This window comes from Hippocampus comes, unplaced genomic scaffold, assembly GCF_001891065.2.
Source record: "Hippocampus comes isolate QL1 unplaced genomic scaffold, H_comes_QL1_v1.1 scaffold76, whole genome shotgun sequence".
In the NCBI taxonomy this organism is placed as follows: domain Eukaryota; kingdom Metazoa; phylum Chordata; class Actinopteri; order Syngnathiformes; family Syngnathidae; genus Hippocampus; species Hippocampus comes.
Window position 1 is genome coordinate 691,132 of NW_017805277.1, and position 19,435 is coordinate 710,566.

At 40.8% G+C, this 19,435-nt stretch overlaps 1 protein-coding gene across 3 annotated transcripts in view; it reads right to left on the reverse strand.

The window, feature by feature from the left end:
• khdrbs2 (KH domain containing, RNA binding, signal transduction associated 2) overlaps positions 1 to 19,435 on the reverse strand; it is a 44,829-nt gene that overhangs the window by 23,129 nt on the left and 2,265 nt on the right. For all 3 annotated transcript variants that reach the window (XR_002168303.1, XM_019870310.1, XM_019870309.1), the window contains exons 2-4: positions 11,410 to 11,537; positions 4,964 to 5,080; positions 1,099 to 1,245 (exon numbers count right to left, since the gene is read on the reverse strand). Coding sequence is in view for 2 of the 3 variants with exons in the window: in XM_019870310.1 (XP_019725869.1) it covers positions 1,099 to 1,245; positions 4,964 to 5,080; positions 11,410 to 11,537 (392 nt within the window). In the remaining variant the exon portion in view is untranslated. The remainder of the gene's footprint in view (positions 1 to 1,098; positions 1,246 to 4,963; positions 5,081 to 11,409; positions 11,538 to 19,435) is intronic.

The window sequence follows — 19,435 nt, forward strand, 5'->3', positions numbered from 1 at the left end:
GTATCATTTTAATGGTCCGGCCCACTTGACATCTACCGAGGCCGTATGTGGCCCACCATGTGAAATGAGTTTGACACCCCTGGTCTAAACTTTGAACATTCATAAGGCCTGGAATATATACTTTTATTTTAGAGGGTCATTGTCCTCTGTACCAGTACCCCAATGTGCAAATACTCCAACTTGGCCAGGGTTGCAGGCCCCTTTATAGTTGCTCCCATCTCTAGTTATTACAATTATTTTTATACTGTATACTATAATGCGCAGCATGGTTACATTTGTACTAGCATTGTAGCGGTACAGGCTGCTGTCGTTCATGCAGACACTGCTGCTTCAGGAAAGGACAAACTGTGCCAAACAAATCATGTGGCGACCCCTGAAGGGACAAGCGGAAAGTCGCAACAATACAGCAGGCTTGTATTTCTTTGGGATCCTAATGTAGCAGTATATTTGAGAGTTCTTTGACAAATTTGGTTTCTATACAATTTGGCTCATTCTGCATAATGGCCACTTTCTACATTTGTGCATTTAATATATTTGATATCTAACTGCTTAGTACATATGCGGTATAATTATCCTTCTGGCAGTTGCAAGGACACTTGTAAGAAGGGGGAACAGCACGCATTTAATATATTTGATATCTAACTGCTTAGTGCATATGCGGTATAATTATCCTTCTGGCACAGTTGCAAGGACACTTGTAAGAAGGGGGAACAGCATCAACTCCATAAAACAAACTTGTGCAGCTTGTCACATTTGTAAAGTTGAATGACAATGAACAGCTTAGACATAGCACGATTACACACTGTGCACATTTGTTATGGCCAAGTTCTGCCGGCTGCTCCATACTGCATTTAAATTGCTGAATAGAATGTCTTTATTTCTCAGGGAGATTATAATGTAGTCATGTAGTGTTTAGATGAAAACACATCAGACCAATACTAATCCCTTTGCAGCAAACAACTCTGAATACTGTACTTATTCTTTATGTCGGTAAGCCTGCCTGAAACAATCAAGTTAAATGCAGTGACATTGGCAAGAGAAGTTCTACAAGAGATCAAGTTCTGCTTTGAAACAATGATGTCAAAACGGTTCACTTACTGGAACAAGGAATTTTTTAATCTCCTCCAAAGCGTGGCTCATACGGGAATACGCCTCGCCCGGTGGAGCAAAGACTTCAATTAAAACATGAAGATCGTGACTCAGATGGGCATATTTGGCCTCTCCACTGTTCCTTAATTCTTCTTCCTGTGGAAAAAAAAAAGAAAATACAGCACAGTTAAGCTGCGTCTAGAGTATATGTTATGTTTTATATGCCTGTGCGTGAACTTTAATGAGATAAGTCTTGACAATGTTGCCAGGACAGAAGTTTGAATAGCAAAATACCGGATATAATAATAAAAAACAACAACAACAATAATAATAATAATAATAATACAAAAAAACATCATATTCACACACTTAACTTTTACAGAGAATTGCTTTTTTGTTTGGTTTTATCAGGCTATAGCTTGCAGTAGTAAAGGACTACTCTGCCCCCCCTCCCCACTCCCCCCCAAAAAAGGGACTACTATGCATCATACGGTGATGGTTACTTGTTTACTATCCAACCATTCTTCGACTGTACTGCTTATCCTCACTCGGGTCATTGGTGAGCTCCAACCTACTCCAGCTGATTTAGGTTGAGAGACAGAGTAGGCCCTGAACTGGTTGCGAGCCAATCGCAGCGCAAAAATAGGCAAACAACCATTCACACTCACATTCACATCTAAGGACAATTTAACCCTTTCGGGGACAGCGGTTACTACAGTTGACAGCTTATCATATTATCAGGTTACAGCGTGCAGAAGATGCAACATCAGATTGGTTAATTTGTGTGTGACAATGTAACAATTGCCTCATCAACAGTGACACTGCCAGCAATTGGTAAATCAGTAATACATTTCTCACTACTTGTTCTGTCTTGTTGAAAGTCTCGAGTTGAGGAAATGAAATGTGGTCTCTCTTTGACTGAGCGCCGTGTTAATCTGCTTGAGCCATGAACACAAAGTGCAATATTGATGCGCCCTCCAAGATGAGCTGTCACCCCATTGCCGAGCTGATGGACCCAAGTGGGTCACAGCTGAATGAGATGGTTGAGAAAAGCACACCACACTGACTTTGCCTTCATACCAGCCTTTCTGACAAAAAGTTTATTTGTCAGATTCTCCCAAAAAGGATGTCAGAGTGTCGACAAAATCAATATCAACACACACACACACACACACACACACACACACACACACACACACACACACACACACACACACACACACACAGGCACATTGAAGACACAAACACAGTGATTCTGCTTGTCTTTGGTACCAGAACCATGGCACAGGTATATTATCTTTTCCTTTGGTACATAAAATATCATAAATCGAAATTCTCGGCGAGACTCTTCAATGACTTAACACGTTACTGGTCAATTAACTCAGGAGGTTAGGTACCGTTAATTGAAACCAAAGATTGTTCAAGGCCTGTGGCTAACTCCTTAGGGACTGAAGACCTAACAATTTCATTTCAATCAGTCCTGACAAAGCCCTTACATTTTTTTTTTTTTTGTAGTCCACTCCTTCAAAAAAAAAAAAAATGTCCTTGACAAACTTTTAGACTTCTCTGCCAAGGCCACTATGATAAAACAGATGTCTTTGTTTCGAAGTTTGACAAAGAACTTTGAACACGGTATTGTAGAAAAAACGTTTTGATAGGGCTCAGACAAGACTGTGCATTTGAAGAAGACTGAGGTTGGGTGTTCTTGAAATCGCTTACCTTTTAACTCAAGGTTAAATTTAATATTCTGCTATATGAGCATATTTGGTAATATTTTGAAAGATGGAGAAATGTGTGGTCGTACACAACGGATCGCAGTGTAGCCCACTGGGACTTCTTATGTTTATGGCAAACTGTGTAGTGTAAATTAAGTCAAGTCCAAACAAACCTGAGCCAAAGTAATGAAAAAACAATAACACCAAACTCAACAAGACATGAAGACCAGATACCTGACAGTGACTACGATCCAAAGCAAGAACAAATGAGCCAACCAAGACAGCAAGGAGGCAGGGAACTAAATGACATGACAAGGAGGAACACCTGGACAAGACAAGTGGCTGAGGGAGCTGACTGGAAGACACAAGGGATTGGTTGACAAGCACAGGGGGAAACAAAGGACACGTTCAGAAATTCACTCTGATGCCGGTGCGCTATTCTGAGAGTGTGCGTGTTCGGAGAGGCTCCTCTTTATTTCCTAATGCGACCCATGTTCTAATTCTGGGCTGCGAGAGCCCTTATCCAGACGGTTTTAGATGCTTCCATATTTCCAACACACCTGATTCAAATTCAGGATGTTCATCAACCCTCTCAGAGTGTCCGTATGAGCTTGATCACTTGAATCTGACATTTGACATCTAAAACAGGCTGGATCGACATCCACTCAGCCAATAAGCAGCCCGTGCTCGAATTGCTTCCATCTGTACTGCATGACTTCACTGGCGCATCGTGTCCCCAGTCGAAACACCTAGTGCATGCAACGGCACTCAGTTTTTGGTGCACTCTGAAAAACCGAACAGCAGATTTGAGCAACGGTCAGAGTGAAGCAGTGCGTGCACGGAGTGTATTTCCCAAAAACACCTAACGGACAGAAAAGACATGAAACACAAGAAAATAAGAAATAACATGAAACAAAACCGAATGCAAACCTTAAAAAGAACACAGATCACAAATAAGTGGCAGCAAAGCAATTTTTGGACAAATGAAACTCCTCACCTAACTTTAACATAGTTTCTGAGCATCAAGATGGCGGCAAAGCAGGTCCCCCCCAAAATTTTGGAATATGTAAATGCCAAAGCACCAACATGCATTGTTTCACTGTACTATTCATCAGTGGACGCAATGGTTGGACATTTATGATTCCAATGTATACCCCACTGGGATGCAATTAAATCCCAACTACGGAATTCTCTTACCACGTACATATTAAATACATACAAAGCAGAACAGAGACCAGACGAGAGTGCCGCACTAAACTGATATATGGTCAATTGAACATGAAGGACAGAAAACACAACAAGACCAGCCAACTTTGTCTGATACAGAAATATGAGCACACATTCCATTGCTTTAAGATGGTTGGAAAAATGATTAACACACCAAAAAATGACAAGGATGTATAAGTTGACTGTTAAGAATTCTGTCAACTGTGTGTAATCAAATGATTAATCATCGGAAGGAAAACTGAGTGCAATCCAGCTCAATAATCAACAGCGTTATGAAACAAAAAGTCAGAACAAAAAGCAGAGAGAGATTATCCTATCCCAATGACAATAATATTTCAAGGAATTGTAATCAATCAATGAATTGACTTTGCATTTTCCGAAGTGCACTGACATCAAAACCACAAAACCTGATTTCTTTTAAATAACTAACTCACCCTCACAAGAATGTAAACTGACATCACTTCTGATCAATCCAAAGCCATTAAAGCCAATAAAAAATTTTTATGGTGACGTCAACAAGAAACTTGATGTATCCTGTGATGAGGCTCCAGCGCTTTTCGGGTTGTGTGAAAGAAACGTCGCCAGCATTAAGAGAAACAAAATTCTACAGGACGACATTGATGGAAGTGGCACTGTTATGATGGCAGACTGAATCCGTGCACGCTCGGGCTAAGTTTAGCTCCAGGGGATGACATGTCAGCACGACAAATGACTGGAGCAAAGTGCTTCATTATGTTGCGCTCACACATGACAATTACACAATATGCTTTTAAATTATTCATATCCTCCCCTACTTATGTTTGACAACTGAAAGCTGTTCATCTCTGCGAGTGTTTGGATGTTATTTTCAAGTTGCTATGAATATGTATATTTATTTCACATCCCAAACAACCCATAAGACCATATTTCAACACAAAATCGATTTATATTACCTTTGCTTTATCCCTCATGGACCCTTTTCCGAGGATGGACATCTTGACTCCTGTTTCCTCTTGTAGCCTTTTCATGGAATTTCCCCGAGGCCCCAGTAGCTTTCCAACAAAATTAAACTGCAACAAAAGGGAGAGGAAAAGCAAGAAGTCACAAGTAGAAACATCTAAATTGGAACATGAACCAATGATTTACACGTGAGGAAATGAAATGTGATCCGTTTGGGGGGAAAAAAGGTAAACCGCAAAAGGTGTTTACTGGCCATTAGTCTTTTTTTTTAATCAATATAATCTCAGATTCCTTTCACCGCCCGCCACATGGGCAAATATCGTGTAATGTAGCCTGTAATAAATCAATATAATTGTGCTTTTTCTGTAGCGAATGAAAGGTGAATGGGACCCTCATTCCACGGGTTCAGCATAACATCATGCCACCTATCTTTGGCTTGAACTCTGCCCTCGCTGGTCGTGTATCTTATTGGTTTGAGGATCATCTGTAGCGTGCGGTGAGAGGAAAAATATGGGGAAACATGGGGATGAAACCAATAACATCCCTGAGACTGTTTTGGAGGTCAGTGTTGAGATAAAGTCAGACATAATGAGTTTCCTCCCTGTGGAAATTAAGCTATAGTATTCAGATGACAAACGATCAGATTCAAGCCTCGGGCTCTGACTATCATTTCCTTCGCACTCTGCACCAGCCTATAGGTGTTCACATGGGCAATAATGTCTTGGTTGTTTGAGCAGATAAGCATTTTCTTTACATCAGAAGGCTGAAATGCTCACTTCTGGCCCGCTGCAGATAAATGTATTCTCTTTCGAGGGGGACGTGAGTTGAAACACAAATGCTTAAAATTGAAATTTTATATATATATATATAGTGGGACAAGGAGTCAGCAGAGGGCACTATGATGAATTTATTTGTTTCGGTGATATCTCACTGAGCTGCCAAAACGTGGTGGCAAATGCTGTTTTTAATGTCATCGTTTGTTAATAAAATGTCTCCTTCATTCGCTATGTTGGCAAACACGCGCAAGCCTACGAAGCTCCGTGAGACAGCACCTTTAGAATTGCACACATTGCAGTCGCAGCAATGACTGAATTTATCGAATAAAACATGCATCCGTGCATGTTATAATGATGTTTTTGATGTCTGAATGTCACTTAGTAGAAGATTAAAGAGAATAGGGAGCTTGTTGGTTTGTTAGGTAGCAGGGCAATGCCAACAAAAAAAAAAATAAAACAATTTCCTCTAATCCTAGTGGAGTGGTATCGCATTTGGCGAGTGCACTTAGGTCTAAATCTTCTACAAAAACCTCAATAGAGTCATACTTTGTTTCTATCAACTTTGAACCATTCCCCTTCTCCTGAATACAAATTGCAGCGTCTCATCCAATTTACATCTTAGTATACGAATATCTGTTTGTTATACTAGCCCGTGAAAGGCAGGGGAGAAATCTGATAAAGACAGAGGTGCTTCTACTCAAATGAGCTCCCCAGGAACTCGTTGAACTGCCGTTTGAGTCGAAGAACCTCTGGATAAAGACCAAAGAACCGGACAAGTCCGTACAAGAGGCAAATAAAAGTAAAAAAAACAATGTGCGGTATGAATTGGATATAACTTTAGCACATCCACTGTATTGTATTTTTCCTGATATGTGTGTAGACTACATAACACCACGGCATTTGATTTTCAAATGTCTGTTCTTACTGTGAAGAGACCACCTTGAGAACTGAACAGGTGGTCTTTGTCACCCCACCACCACTTCACAAGCCTAACCCAGATGATATTAACCTTCACACAAAGCAACCTTCTCCCGCTGCCAATAACTCCAGAGCCAGCTGCGGGGCTGCTGTGATTCAACTCCGACAAGTGCACACTCAGCCGATTTGGTCAACATTAACATCTCCGCTGTGCGCCATGTTAGTACCAACACGAAACCATTCTCTAGAAAATAAAAGGATCCCTGCTGTCCTCGCTTGTCCTCTGATCTGCGTAATTAAGGCACCTTTTGGACGCCTCTCCTCACAGGGGCCGCTTTGACAGGACTATGCCTAAGCTGGCAGGGAGCTGGACAGCAGATGGTCATAGCAGCTACGGTGGGAACACACTTGCTGGGCATGAGAAAGAGAGTGGCCTGTTTTCATTAAGTTAATGTCTGGAGCCATTCTGCACCTCCGTGGCGGGCAATTTATGCTTTGAAGAGGGGGCAGGTACCGCTGTTAAATGAGCTTTGAAATGATCCAATGTGCCCCCTGCTGTACCAACTCTGATAGTTATGTGTATATTAGAGGGAAGGATGCAAGGGATTCTACAATTGTGGAGGAACTACACCTCCATAATTCAATACTACAAGAGTATGAACACGTTTGCTAAGATTATAATGCATGTATCGTTTTGATTGGTGACATAGGATAGCGACTGGCTCTACAAGCACAATGATAATAATCCATCCATCCATCCATCCATCCATCCATTTTCTGTTCCGCTTGATACTCACAAGGGTCGCGGGGGGTACTGAAGCCTATCTCAGCCGTCTTCGGGCAGTAGGCGGGGGACACCCTGAACCAGTTGCCAGCCAATCGCAGGGCACACAAAGGCAAACAATCATCCGCACCCACACTCACACAGAGGGACAATTTGGAGCGTTCAATCAGCCTGCCATGCATGTTTTTGGAATGTGAGAGGAAACCGGAGTACCCGGAGAAAACCCAGACAGGCCCGGGGAGAACATGCAAACTCCACACAGGAAGGCCGGAGCCGGGATCGAACCCACAACCTGCGCACTGTGAGGTCGACGGGCTAATGATAATAATTATAATTTTTAAAATGTGGAATTAGAACCTCCTGGACAGTGTCTACTAAAAATCAGCATTGTTTTTTGGAGGCGCATTTTGCAATGCAGTGCTGGCATAAACATTTCACTACACTATATCACACATGCTCATGTTTAATTCACAGCATGCATGCTGTTTCACTTATCAAAGCAAAACACCTTTCCATAATGAAATGTTTCTTTGGGATAGACAGTACAGTAATGGAATGCCGCTATGAAATGAACGGAGCAGAGCACTATCTAAAGGTCACAATAACACAGGATGGATGTACTCAAAATGGTGCTATTCACAAGGACATATCGTTGTTATGGGCTGTACATAGACGAGCAGAGCCTGTCATGCTATATGCAAACTTGCTCGTTGAGGTGAAACAAAAAAAAAAAAGTGCATTCAAAACTATGCACATGCTGTCTCAATCTTAAATGGCACCGAGTGAATTCTAATCATCATACGACGGTTGATTGTGTGGAAAACTTACAAGTTAAAAGGCTACCAAAGTGCGTATACTTCAGATCCCAAAAGGTAGGTTGAGGAAACTAACTGAGCCAAACATGTCCTGATCTCGGCCTGCTGTAAAACTGACAACACATCTAATCTATCCCATTTTACATCAAGAGGTGCACAAAACACTCATGTCCCAGTGATTGATGATGACGACCAAGCATGCAGTGGAATGCACCACCTCTCTGATTTGATCCAAATAACACATGAAGATCTAATCTTCACGTGTTTTATCAAACACAGCAAACTGAACCACTCAGTTTCCGCATTACCCATACATTTTATTTGACCTAAGGTGTGGTCCCCAAAAATTAATAAATATTTTTAAAATAAAAATAAGGGCGGCCAGGTGGTCCAGTGGTTAGTGCGTTGACCTCACAGTGCAGAGGTAGCGGGTTCAATTCCAGCTCGGGCCTTCCTGTGTGGAGTTTGCATGTTCTCCCCGTGCTTGCGTGGGTTTTCTCTGGGTACTCCGGTTTCCTCCCACATTCCAAAAACATGCATGGCAGGATGATTGAACACTCCAAATTGTCCCAAGGTGTGAGTGTGAGCGCGGATGGTTGTTCCTCTCTGTGTGCCCTGCTATTGGCTGGCAACCGGTTCAGGGTGTCCCCCGCCTATTGCCCGAAGACAGCTGGGATTGGCTCCAGCACCCCCCGCGACCCCAGTGAGGATAAAGTGGTTCGGAAAATAAATGAATGAATGCATATTTATACTTTCATTCTGATCTTAGTTTTAATCACACAACATTCTTCTTAATTAGCAAAAAATACCCTGTGTCGAGACAGGCATGGGGACCAAGAATACAAAACGTCTCCTCAATGACCATTCCCTTGCTGAACTGTTAGTTTATGAACATGATGGAGGCAGACACCGCCAACCTCTAACACAGATGGTGCATATTTTCTTAGCAAATGAACTTTTTAAGCACCAAATAACTTTCATGAAGATGAATTTCGCCCGGTATGCCAACATTCTTAGCAGACCTTGTCCACAACACACATTTGGAAAGCAAGAAAGGCACAGGCGGAACCGTCAACAATGGCATGGCTTCATTCAGGCGTCTCGGGATGCAACAACGAAGCATCCTGCATGATAGGCTCATATGCTCGGAGAGCCAAGACTAAATGCAGGGATTAGTAGAGGTTATTTTACTGCAGGCTGACATTCATCTTCCATGCACCAATTCAGCAGATCAGAAACTATGTGAAGAGTTTTCCCAAGCAATAATGTAATTAATTTACATTTAATTACGCTCAGGCAGGAGGGCTGCTGTAAGCAAGAACGGGCACTGCGGCACGTCCAAAACCTGACAGAAGAGATTTATGATGTCTTGTGAATTTCTCTTCTGCTCTGCCACCAAGGCAGGACGTTATTGAATACCCAAGCAATCAGCAGCAATGACAAAAGTGAGCCAAGAGTGTGAAAAGAAAAAAAGCCAATTAGCTGTATGCCTCTCAGTGGGAGACTCATTGGAGAAGGAACTCCTCAAAAATATATACACAGCATGCATCTGCACAGTCTGTGACCTGGGAAAAATTCGGAGTTTTTTTTTTTTTTGGCGGTAAAACAGTAATTTAAATTGGAACACCTTTTGAATCTAACTTATTCCCATTTATGGCAACAACATTAGTGCTTAATATAACAAAGCAAACAAGTTATTTGCTGCAAAATAATTAGCTGACTTTTATTTATTTATTCATTTACTTTTATCTGGAGCTTTGGCAACCATGACAACAGACAACAGTTCTTTGTTGTGAACTGCTGGAGTGCCAATTTTCACAACAGAAAAGCTTAACATATTTAGTTGAATCGTTTGTTGCCTTGAAATTTTGAGTTCACCCGACATTATTTATGAAAGTACAGAACTTGCTCAGCAACCTGACAATGGACATATGCGTCATCTCCTGGTTGATGAACTATGCCTCTCAAAGAGACTACGGTACGTCAAGATGGGCGGTTGCACATGTAACACTGTCAGCGGCACTGAAGGATATGTATTTGACTACCTCTTGTCTAGACATTCAAATGTGGGGCTGCAGCTCAATGACACACTAGACTGGTCAGATAACACTGACATCCACAGGAAAGTGTCTGGCTTCCTTTTACGTTTGTAATAATCTGCTGCTGATGTTTTACATGGCTGCTGTCGCCATTGCTGGCCTGACTGACCTCGATAAATGTCTTTGCGGCAATTTTGGTTTTGTATTTGAGTAGCTCCGTATGTATGCTGCTTTGACTTAAAAAAAAACCACAATGTTGTCCCCTAAGCAGCCTTATAGCTGATCAGGGGCTGTGCATGAAATTTTTCGAGTGTGGTCATCAAATTGTTCATCTGTGCTTTTTGTATTTTCATTGATTCTATAAAAACTTCATAGCTCTTGTTATTTGCAGGCTCTGCTGTGCTTTCATTAACTATCTAATCAAGAACCGATTTACCTACTGGAGCTACCGGACATCACTAGATGAATGCAATTAAGCGGCATTGTAAGGAAAGCACGCGGCACTTAATTCTTCAATAATGTGTCGTCTCCACATGGAAATTAGTCTGCGACAGAGTAACCTAAAAAAAAAAAAAAAAGTTGCACTGAAGTTTTCAAAAGTTTGCTCCCTCGGTTATGTCTCTTTCTCTCTTTAATTTTATCAACATTGCCTTTGCCGAGAATTCACGATAAACTGAATGGAAATGGGAAGCAGAAGGTATTCTGTCATTTCATGATTTAAAACCAAGAAACAGAGTAGATATCCTGAAACTCAAAGTTAATTAATGTATGGATGTGAGCTTACTGGGCTCAAGTACTTGGCCAACACAAAGACAGTGTAAAACAATTCCCATAGGTCCCGGAAGGACGGCATCCAGGATTGCCACGGGAACAACAGACATGTTATACTCCTGAGTACCAGCTAGTACTGTTTATCATCACAATGATTTTGAGGCGTGCTATTTTAACCCTGTCATGCACCCTGTAACCTGATAGCATGATAAGATGTCCACTGTAGTAAGCGCTGTCCCTGAAAGGGTTAAGGTAAATGTATTGACTTTGCGAATTGAAAGAGTGAACTCGCTGTAGATATGATATTGACAGACATACGGAGCAGTTGCGTCTTACCTTTGGATACTGCTGCACAGGGATGAGAACTCTTTCAGACAGCTTTATATTTTTATTGCTGATAATGTCAAGGTATTTCTTCATTATGCCATCTTGTTGCAGTTCATCACCTTCATGCTTTTCAATTTCTGCAGCGAAGAAGACAAAGGGGATCATTAGTTATACTGTGCATCAGTCCGGTGGCAGGGTGACTGCAAATAATAACAACAACAACAACAACAATAAAATCAGACTCAGGGGACACTTTGGGAGAAATGTAACTGTGTGTAGCGTCACACAGCTGTAACTAAGAGCACATTAGGATACAAGTTTAGCCTGCTGCTTGATGTCATTAGAGAGCAGTTGTTTGGAGTGGTGCAAATTAGGTTGATGAGCTCTCAAATTAAGATCATATTTGCAGATAATTGATTTCGATCAATGCACACTGTCTCTGTGTCATTTACATGAGTGGGAAATCTTGCATAAATTGGGCCAACAGTCATCTGACGTGTCCAAGTTGGATGGGAAATTGATCAGAGGTGCAGCAGACTGAATCAGCATGGCAAAAAATGGCTCGAAACATTCCCAGTAATGACTTCCTGGAGGGAGCCTTTAAATGCAGTCGAGCTCCAGCTGTCAAAGGACTCTGAAGAGCTGCAACATTAAGATGCTTGTGGGAGATCCAGAAATGAGATGAACAGCAAGTTCGAAAATGAAATGCAGGCATTTTGTCAAGGTACGATTGTTCCTTTGGATCCTTGTCACACACTCATATGCCGTATTCTTACGGGAGTGGAACTAAACGGATTAGAGAGGCCCTCCAACTTCAGCAATATATAGTGGACACCAACTAATCACAGGGGATAAGAACCGAGACCGGTCACAAATTGCGAAAAGCCTCGAATGATTGATGCTACCTAGAAAAAAAATCTGGGGTTACAGAGGTCTCCACAAATAACGGGGAAGAGGTTCCATAAAAAATGCATAACCACAAATATGTGGCGGTTATCTGTACATGTACAGTAGTATGTCAATATTGCTGACAAAAAACTGTTAAAATTATTCTGGCTCAGAGAATTTTTGACATAACAATGCCCATTTTATGAGGTAAAACCTATATTAAATGTCTGTCTTTGGTCTGATTGATATTTCCGAAGTATGAATGTTTATTATAGTGGGGGTAGTTTACACTGGTGTATGATTGCGCTGCATCATACAAATACAGTAAGATTTGACTGATTGGGTGTGCGTATAGGTCTGCTTTTGTTTAAATGTTTTCACATTAGGTTGTGGATTCATTTTTAAACATTATTTTTTTATAGTGGCATGCGACCAGTCCAGGGTGTATCGCCCAAAGTCATCTGTGACAAACTTCTGCACAGCTGCAATCTTAATGTGGATGAAGCGGTAGAGAAAATGGATGAATGGTTTCATCACGATCGGTAATAAGATGACAACATCAATCCGTTTGTTTACACAGTCGATAGGGACCGGGCCGGCCCCGCGAATATTGAAAAACCCATTTAAAAAAAAATAAATAAAAATTAAAATAATTAAAAAACATGGATAAACTTCATTTTGCATGCAAAACTTGGGGCAGTGTGGGGGCGGAGAAAACTCTTGGAAAAAACAAAAAACAAATTTTTTTTGTGCACTGAAAAAAAATCTGTCACCCTGCTATAAGCAGGACATTAGCATCGTGAATGTGGGCTTGTTGAATTGATTGCAGACTCAAGTGCATTCTGTCAAGGCACACTATCAGTCAGTTAGTCTCAGTCTCTTATTTTTGGTCCCTTTTGATGATACTCACCGATTCATTTTGAATTGTTTTGGTACTTTCGTACTTTTATATTTTTAAATACTATTTTGTTTTATTTTTTTGTATTTATTTACCTCATCAAATGGCCAGTCATTTGTGTGTAGCAATAAAAAGACCGTGAGGACTTTTACGTTCCACAACAGTGCATCTCTTGTGGTCTGCAGCCTGCCACAAGAAGATTGTGTTTGTGTGAAAGATGGGTAAATCGGCTTACTGTGAACAAATGTGGCAAAACAGTTGCACATGCATCATGGTTTTGCCACAAAAAAAAAAAAAAAATGTGAGCGGGAGCAATGTGAATGGGAGCAATGTGAGTGCAGGGATCAGAAGAGCACGAAAGTGAATTGAAGGTCACTACTTTCAATTCTCACACGGGATAAAAAAAAAAAAAAAAACATCTCATTGCAGGGAAACGAATCATTTCAACTCTGAGTTACTATTCTGGTGCTCTTGATCCGCTCTGATGCAATGGCCAAAACTGCTTCAGCAATGCTGTGCAGAGAAGAGGAATTTTGAAAAAAAGGAAGGTTTAAAGGGTCAACTGTGGGATAAATGTGTCTACATCTCCAATTCAGGAGTCACACCGTGTGTACACAGTTTTAGTCTCTACGCATGACCAAAGGAGGCCCAATTTCATTTCGCAGACATCAAAACGAAGGAAAATAGAACTATTGAACTGTGAAAAAATAATAAAAGAGAACCTTCATACTGTGATAATTTGTCTCTCGGTATGTTAGCAGGTCCCTTTTGGTTTACAAAGAGTTGTGGGGAAAGGAGGATATTACCATTTTTAATCTGGGGTGGGGTGAATGATGCAAATGGGAGAAAGAGAATATAAATTACCCCAAAATTGAAAATAAAGAGAACTAAAGACTTCGATTTTTTTTTTTTTTTAAATAATAAAAGAGAACCTTCATACTGTGATAATTTGTCTCTCGGTATGTTAGCAGGTCCCTTTTGGTTTACAAAGAGTTGTGGGGAAAGGAGGATATTACCATTTTTAATCTGGGGTGGGGTGAATGATGCAAATGGGAGAAAGAGAATATAAATTACCCCAAAATTGAAAATAAAGAGAACTAAAGACTTCGATTTTTTTTTTTTTTATTTGTGTTCCAGCCTTTGTCAGTTGGCTACTTCCTGGTTGGTGGAGAGTTACAATATTTCAGCCTTTGATGGCTAAAGGACATGTTTCATCTTGACTCAAATGTTCGAAGAGAAAATTCTGCGGTTTATTTACATTTTTAATTGACTTCGTACCAAAATGTATGGGTCTTTCTTTGAGCCCGTGTGCCAGTTTTGTCGAAATATTGTTTGCGTAATCCGACATAATAACAAAACAACCAAGTAACACCCCCCTCCCCCCGCCCCCAAAATCAACTATACCCTTTTGCTATAGGTAATAAGAGGAAATGACAAATCATTGTCCAGTTAAAATATTATTATATACCTCAAGTGCTGCCTTTTGCAAACTCTTCCCCCCAAAAAAATCCTGAAATAAAACTTAATTAACTAAAAAACTAGCAGTGCACAACATTAGTGCATTATGCATCATCTGCGGTCAGGCATGCCCAACTAAAAGTGTGAACCTAGCCAGGTTAAGTGAAACCACACTAACACACCAGCTGAATGTATCGGTGTAGGCATGAGAATGACTTTGAAGATGGTCTGAAAACAAATCAACAGTTGTAGGAAGCTGCAATTATTGACTTTGTCTTTTTAAAGCCAATGATGAAGGCTCAACGATACAGGAAAAGATAAATCAATTAAATGACTGCATTAACTGATTGTTTGTTCATATCAAAGACAAAAATAGGCCGAAGGCATGCTATGATTTACAGCATCAATCTGTTAGTTGAATGGACTGAAAAGAGCAATTCGTTTTGTCTTTTTCCGCTTTACAGAGATGAGTGTAAATGCGGGGCGGGACGGTTCCTAAAAAAAAAAAACATCTCATTGCAGGGAAACGAATCATTTCAACTCTGAGTTACTATTCTGGTGCTCTTGATCCGCTCTGATGCAATGGCCAAAACTGCTTCAGCAATGCTGTGCAGAGAAGAGGAATTTTGAAAAAAAGGAAGGTTTAAAGGGTCAACTGTGGGATAAATGTGTCTACATCTCCAATTCAGGAGTCACACCGTGTGTACACAGTTTTAGTCTCTACGCATGACCAAAGGAGGCCCAATTTCATTTCGCAGACATCAAAACGAAGGAAAATAGAACTATTGAACTGTGAAAAAATAATAAAAGAGAACCTTCATACTGTGATAATTTGTCTCTCGGTATGTTAGCAGGTCCCTTTTGGTTTACAAAGAGTTGTGGGGAAAGGAGGATATTACCATTTTTAATCTGGGGTGGGGTGAATGATGCAAATGGGAGAAAGAGAATATAAATTACCCCAAAATTGAAAATAAAGAGAACTAAAGACTTCGATTTTTTTTTTTTTTTATTTGTGTTCCAGCCTTTGTCAGTTGGCTACTTCCTGGTTGGTGGAGAGTTACAATATTTCAGCCTTTGATGGCTAAAGGACATGTTTCATCTTGACTCAAATGTTCGAAGAGAAAATTCTGCGGTTTATTTACATTTTTAATTGACTTCGTACCAAAATGTATGGGTCTTTCTTTGAGCCCGTGTGCCAGTTTTGTCGAAATATTGTTTGCGTAATCCGACATAATAACAAAACAACCAAGTAACACCCCCCTCCCCCCGCCCCCAAAATCAACTATACCCTTTTGCTATAGGTAATAAGAGGAAATGACAAATCATTGTCCAGTTAAAATATTATTATATACCTCAAGTGCTGCCTTTTGCAAACTCTTCCCCCCAAAAAAATCCTGAAATAAAACTTAATTAACTAAAAAACTAGCAGTGCACAACATTAGTGCATTATGCATCATCTGCGGTCAGGCATGCCCAACTAAAAGTGTGAACCTAGCCAGGTTAAGTGAAACCACACTAACACACCAGCTGAATGTATCGGTGTAGGCATGAGAATGACTTTGAAGATGGTCTGAAAACAAATCAACAGTTGTAGGAAGCTGCAATTATTGACTTTGTCTTTTTAAAGCCAATGATGAAGGCTCAACGATACAGGAAAAGATAAATCAATTAAATGACTGCATTAACTGATTGTTTGTTCATATCAAAGACAAAAATAGGCCGAAGGCATGCTATGATTTACAGCATCAATCTGTTATTTGAATGGACTGAAAAGAGCAATTCGTTTTGTCTTTTTCCGCTTTACAGAGATGAGTGTAAATGCGGGGCGGGACGGTTCCTCAACAATCTGAGTGTTTCATCTCTTGCTGTTTCTGTTTGTGACTGATTGATCTGTTTGCACTGTGATCAAGTCATGATTGACAAATCAAATTTTAACGTCAATTGTCTTCTGCGGTAAAAAAAAAAAATCATTTTAAAAGGAGAGTAAAAACCAATTACCGCGCACACAAATGGGATGTGAAAAAGCAAGCAAATCAGGGAAATGCAATTCAGTCATTTTCAATTTGTCAGAGATGCTTTCAATATGAAATCATCTGATTCAATACGAATGGGACTTTAGTTATCTACATTGGTGTTCGTACGAGTTGTTAAAAAATGTCCCAGTGGGGCTATTTTGTTTTATTTCTCACAAACAATTTGTCATATTTGCGGCTAGCAGTTTACAAAAGCCCAAATGACAGTTTTAAGGCATACAAAACTGTGATTAATTAGTAGCCACGACCCTCTTGGGGGCACACTTCCACCTCTCCGTCATAATACAGCCATTTGTTAAATATGCAGGATCAGCAAAACACTTTAAGCCAATTTATTTTAATGAATAAACACAATGCAAATATGCTCAGATCAGTGCTCGTGGCATACATAACGTATGGTTTGCTCATTAATGCGGCAAGTGTTCACCACTTGAGGTGAACGCCATACCCATTCTTTATTGGTTCACCTCCCTGCTGTTATTGAGCTTTGATTTTTACAAGTCATCAATGAGAATAGGCCAGGCATACCATCAGTGTGTGTGTGTGTGTGTGTGTGTGTGTGTGTGTGTGTGTGTGTGTGTGTGTGTGTGTGTGTGTGTGTGTGTGTGTGTGTGTGTGTGTGCGCGCACGTATGCTGAACACAGCTGTCTCCCGCTCTCCTGCTCATGAGCGAGCGACGGACCATCTGTCGATGCAGGTGATTAATGCGTTGTCTGCTCTTTAATGGCGGACTATGTGACGCGAGGCGCGGCGAGACATCGAGCCCTGCGAGTCTGAGACACAACTGGCCATGCCATTCAGGCATTGTGATGAGTTAGTGGTTCACTTTTGACAGTCATCTGACAGGCTATCAGGTTCACATCTAATCCAATTTGTTTTTTAACAGCCGCAATGGCATTTGTTGCGCTGTTTTTATTGTGTGTCCTCATGTCAAAATGTGGTCATAGAGAGCGACTGCAAAAGTGTTGAGAGCTTATACCATACAGTATGTTATTTTTAGTATTCATTTTACACCTGATTGAAAATTATGCATGTAGTTCATTAATTTTGTGGAGCATTTTTTTTTTTTTGCAGGTTATTCCAACAGACTTGAAGCAAGGGTTTGATTAAACAACAAAAATAGGACAATATAACAAATAAGCAATTGGTTTTCTTTTTGATAGATCACGGCTCCTGGCTGACAGACGACATTGCGTAATGTAATTCAGTTCCGGTTCTGGTTCTGGTTCTGTTTAATAAGTAGATTTTCTCTCCAGTGTCCAGACATTTATTAGTTTGCCTGTTATTTTTCTGTTTAAAGTTGGATGTTCTCCGCTTTAACACGGTTCCAGCCAGACATCTGTGAAATGTGTACTCCAGAGTTGTGGGAGGCCAACTTGTGGCTGCTTCGCCATAACTACAAAGTTGATCATACAAAGACCTCAGCATTTGACAGTCACTGGGTGAGAACATCACCGTGTTGGAGGAACCCCACTCCTCATCGGACCTGGCTCCACGGTATTATTTTTCCTCTTTCGCCAAGCTCAAGGGGGACATCAAGACGGCACTTTTTGAAGATGTGGATGACATTATGATGACTGTGACGAAAGAGCTGTGGGGGATCCTGGCAAAATCCTACCAGAAGTGCACAAGGGCATAGTAGAGATGGCTGGGAAAGTGTGTCAAGGCTTTTTTCACACTGCACTTGGTTTTCTTAGTTCACCACGGACAGGACGCAGATCATCCCTCGGGCAGTTAAGCTCATCTCCCACCTCTTGCTTGTGTAAAATTACTTGGCACGGTGTTGATTTTTAATGTCACATGCGTGGCGTGTCCCATCTCGAATTGTAAAGTACTCCTTGTCCCGGATATGCTCGCTGCAAACACACGCGTGGGTCCCTGTCCTTGTGCACACCGAGTTCTCGACAAAACTTGCGTAAGAACACTTGTAAAAAATTGCGGACTGTCATGCAAGTGTGCACCTCGTTTGCTGTTTCTGTTTGACCCCTTGCAAATTATTGCTGTGCATTCTGGCAATGTTTTTATCGTGTCCTCCGTGTTGTCCAGCGTCTATCTATTGTCCATCAGTATATCACACATGTTACTTCTCATTGGACCCAACATGGACATACCCATATGTTGAAAATGTTGCCATGAAAGTAAAATAAATCAACACGGAGGTGTATTTTTCAGCTTTTATGCATTTTTCTAAACTAAACTAATTAATTTCTACCACAAATACAAAACTGATGAAGCCTTCCTTAAATCGATGTACTAATCTACCGTATTTTCACAATCATACAGCACTGCGTATTCATAGGTGCAGTCACAGTTACGGGTGCAATTTCTGTATTCATCACATACACAATGCACACTGTATTATTCTAAAAATATTCAACAGTGACAGGCCTACTTTATCCGTAATAGTGTCGCGAGAATAGCTCAACTCGCGTTTGGTCTGACCGCAGCATTCAAGTGTTTCAATGTTAGCCTCCCTTTTGTCGTTGACATTGACACAGCATTTAATGAGCCATTCAAACCCCCGAAGAGGTACAGTTATGCCCATCTCCATTCTCTGGCTCATTCACTCATTAGAATTGCTCGCAATGCTCCAGACCTTGAAAGTGAAGGATAATGGAGCCAAACATTCATTGTGAGTCGACTTTGATAACCTTGTCATCTTAATACTGAAAATGTAATGCACAGTATCACTTTTCCGGGATGTGACTTTTGTGTCCTTTTGATGGGTCACGTTACAAGTTGGTTTTGATCTGTCACA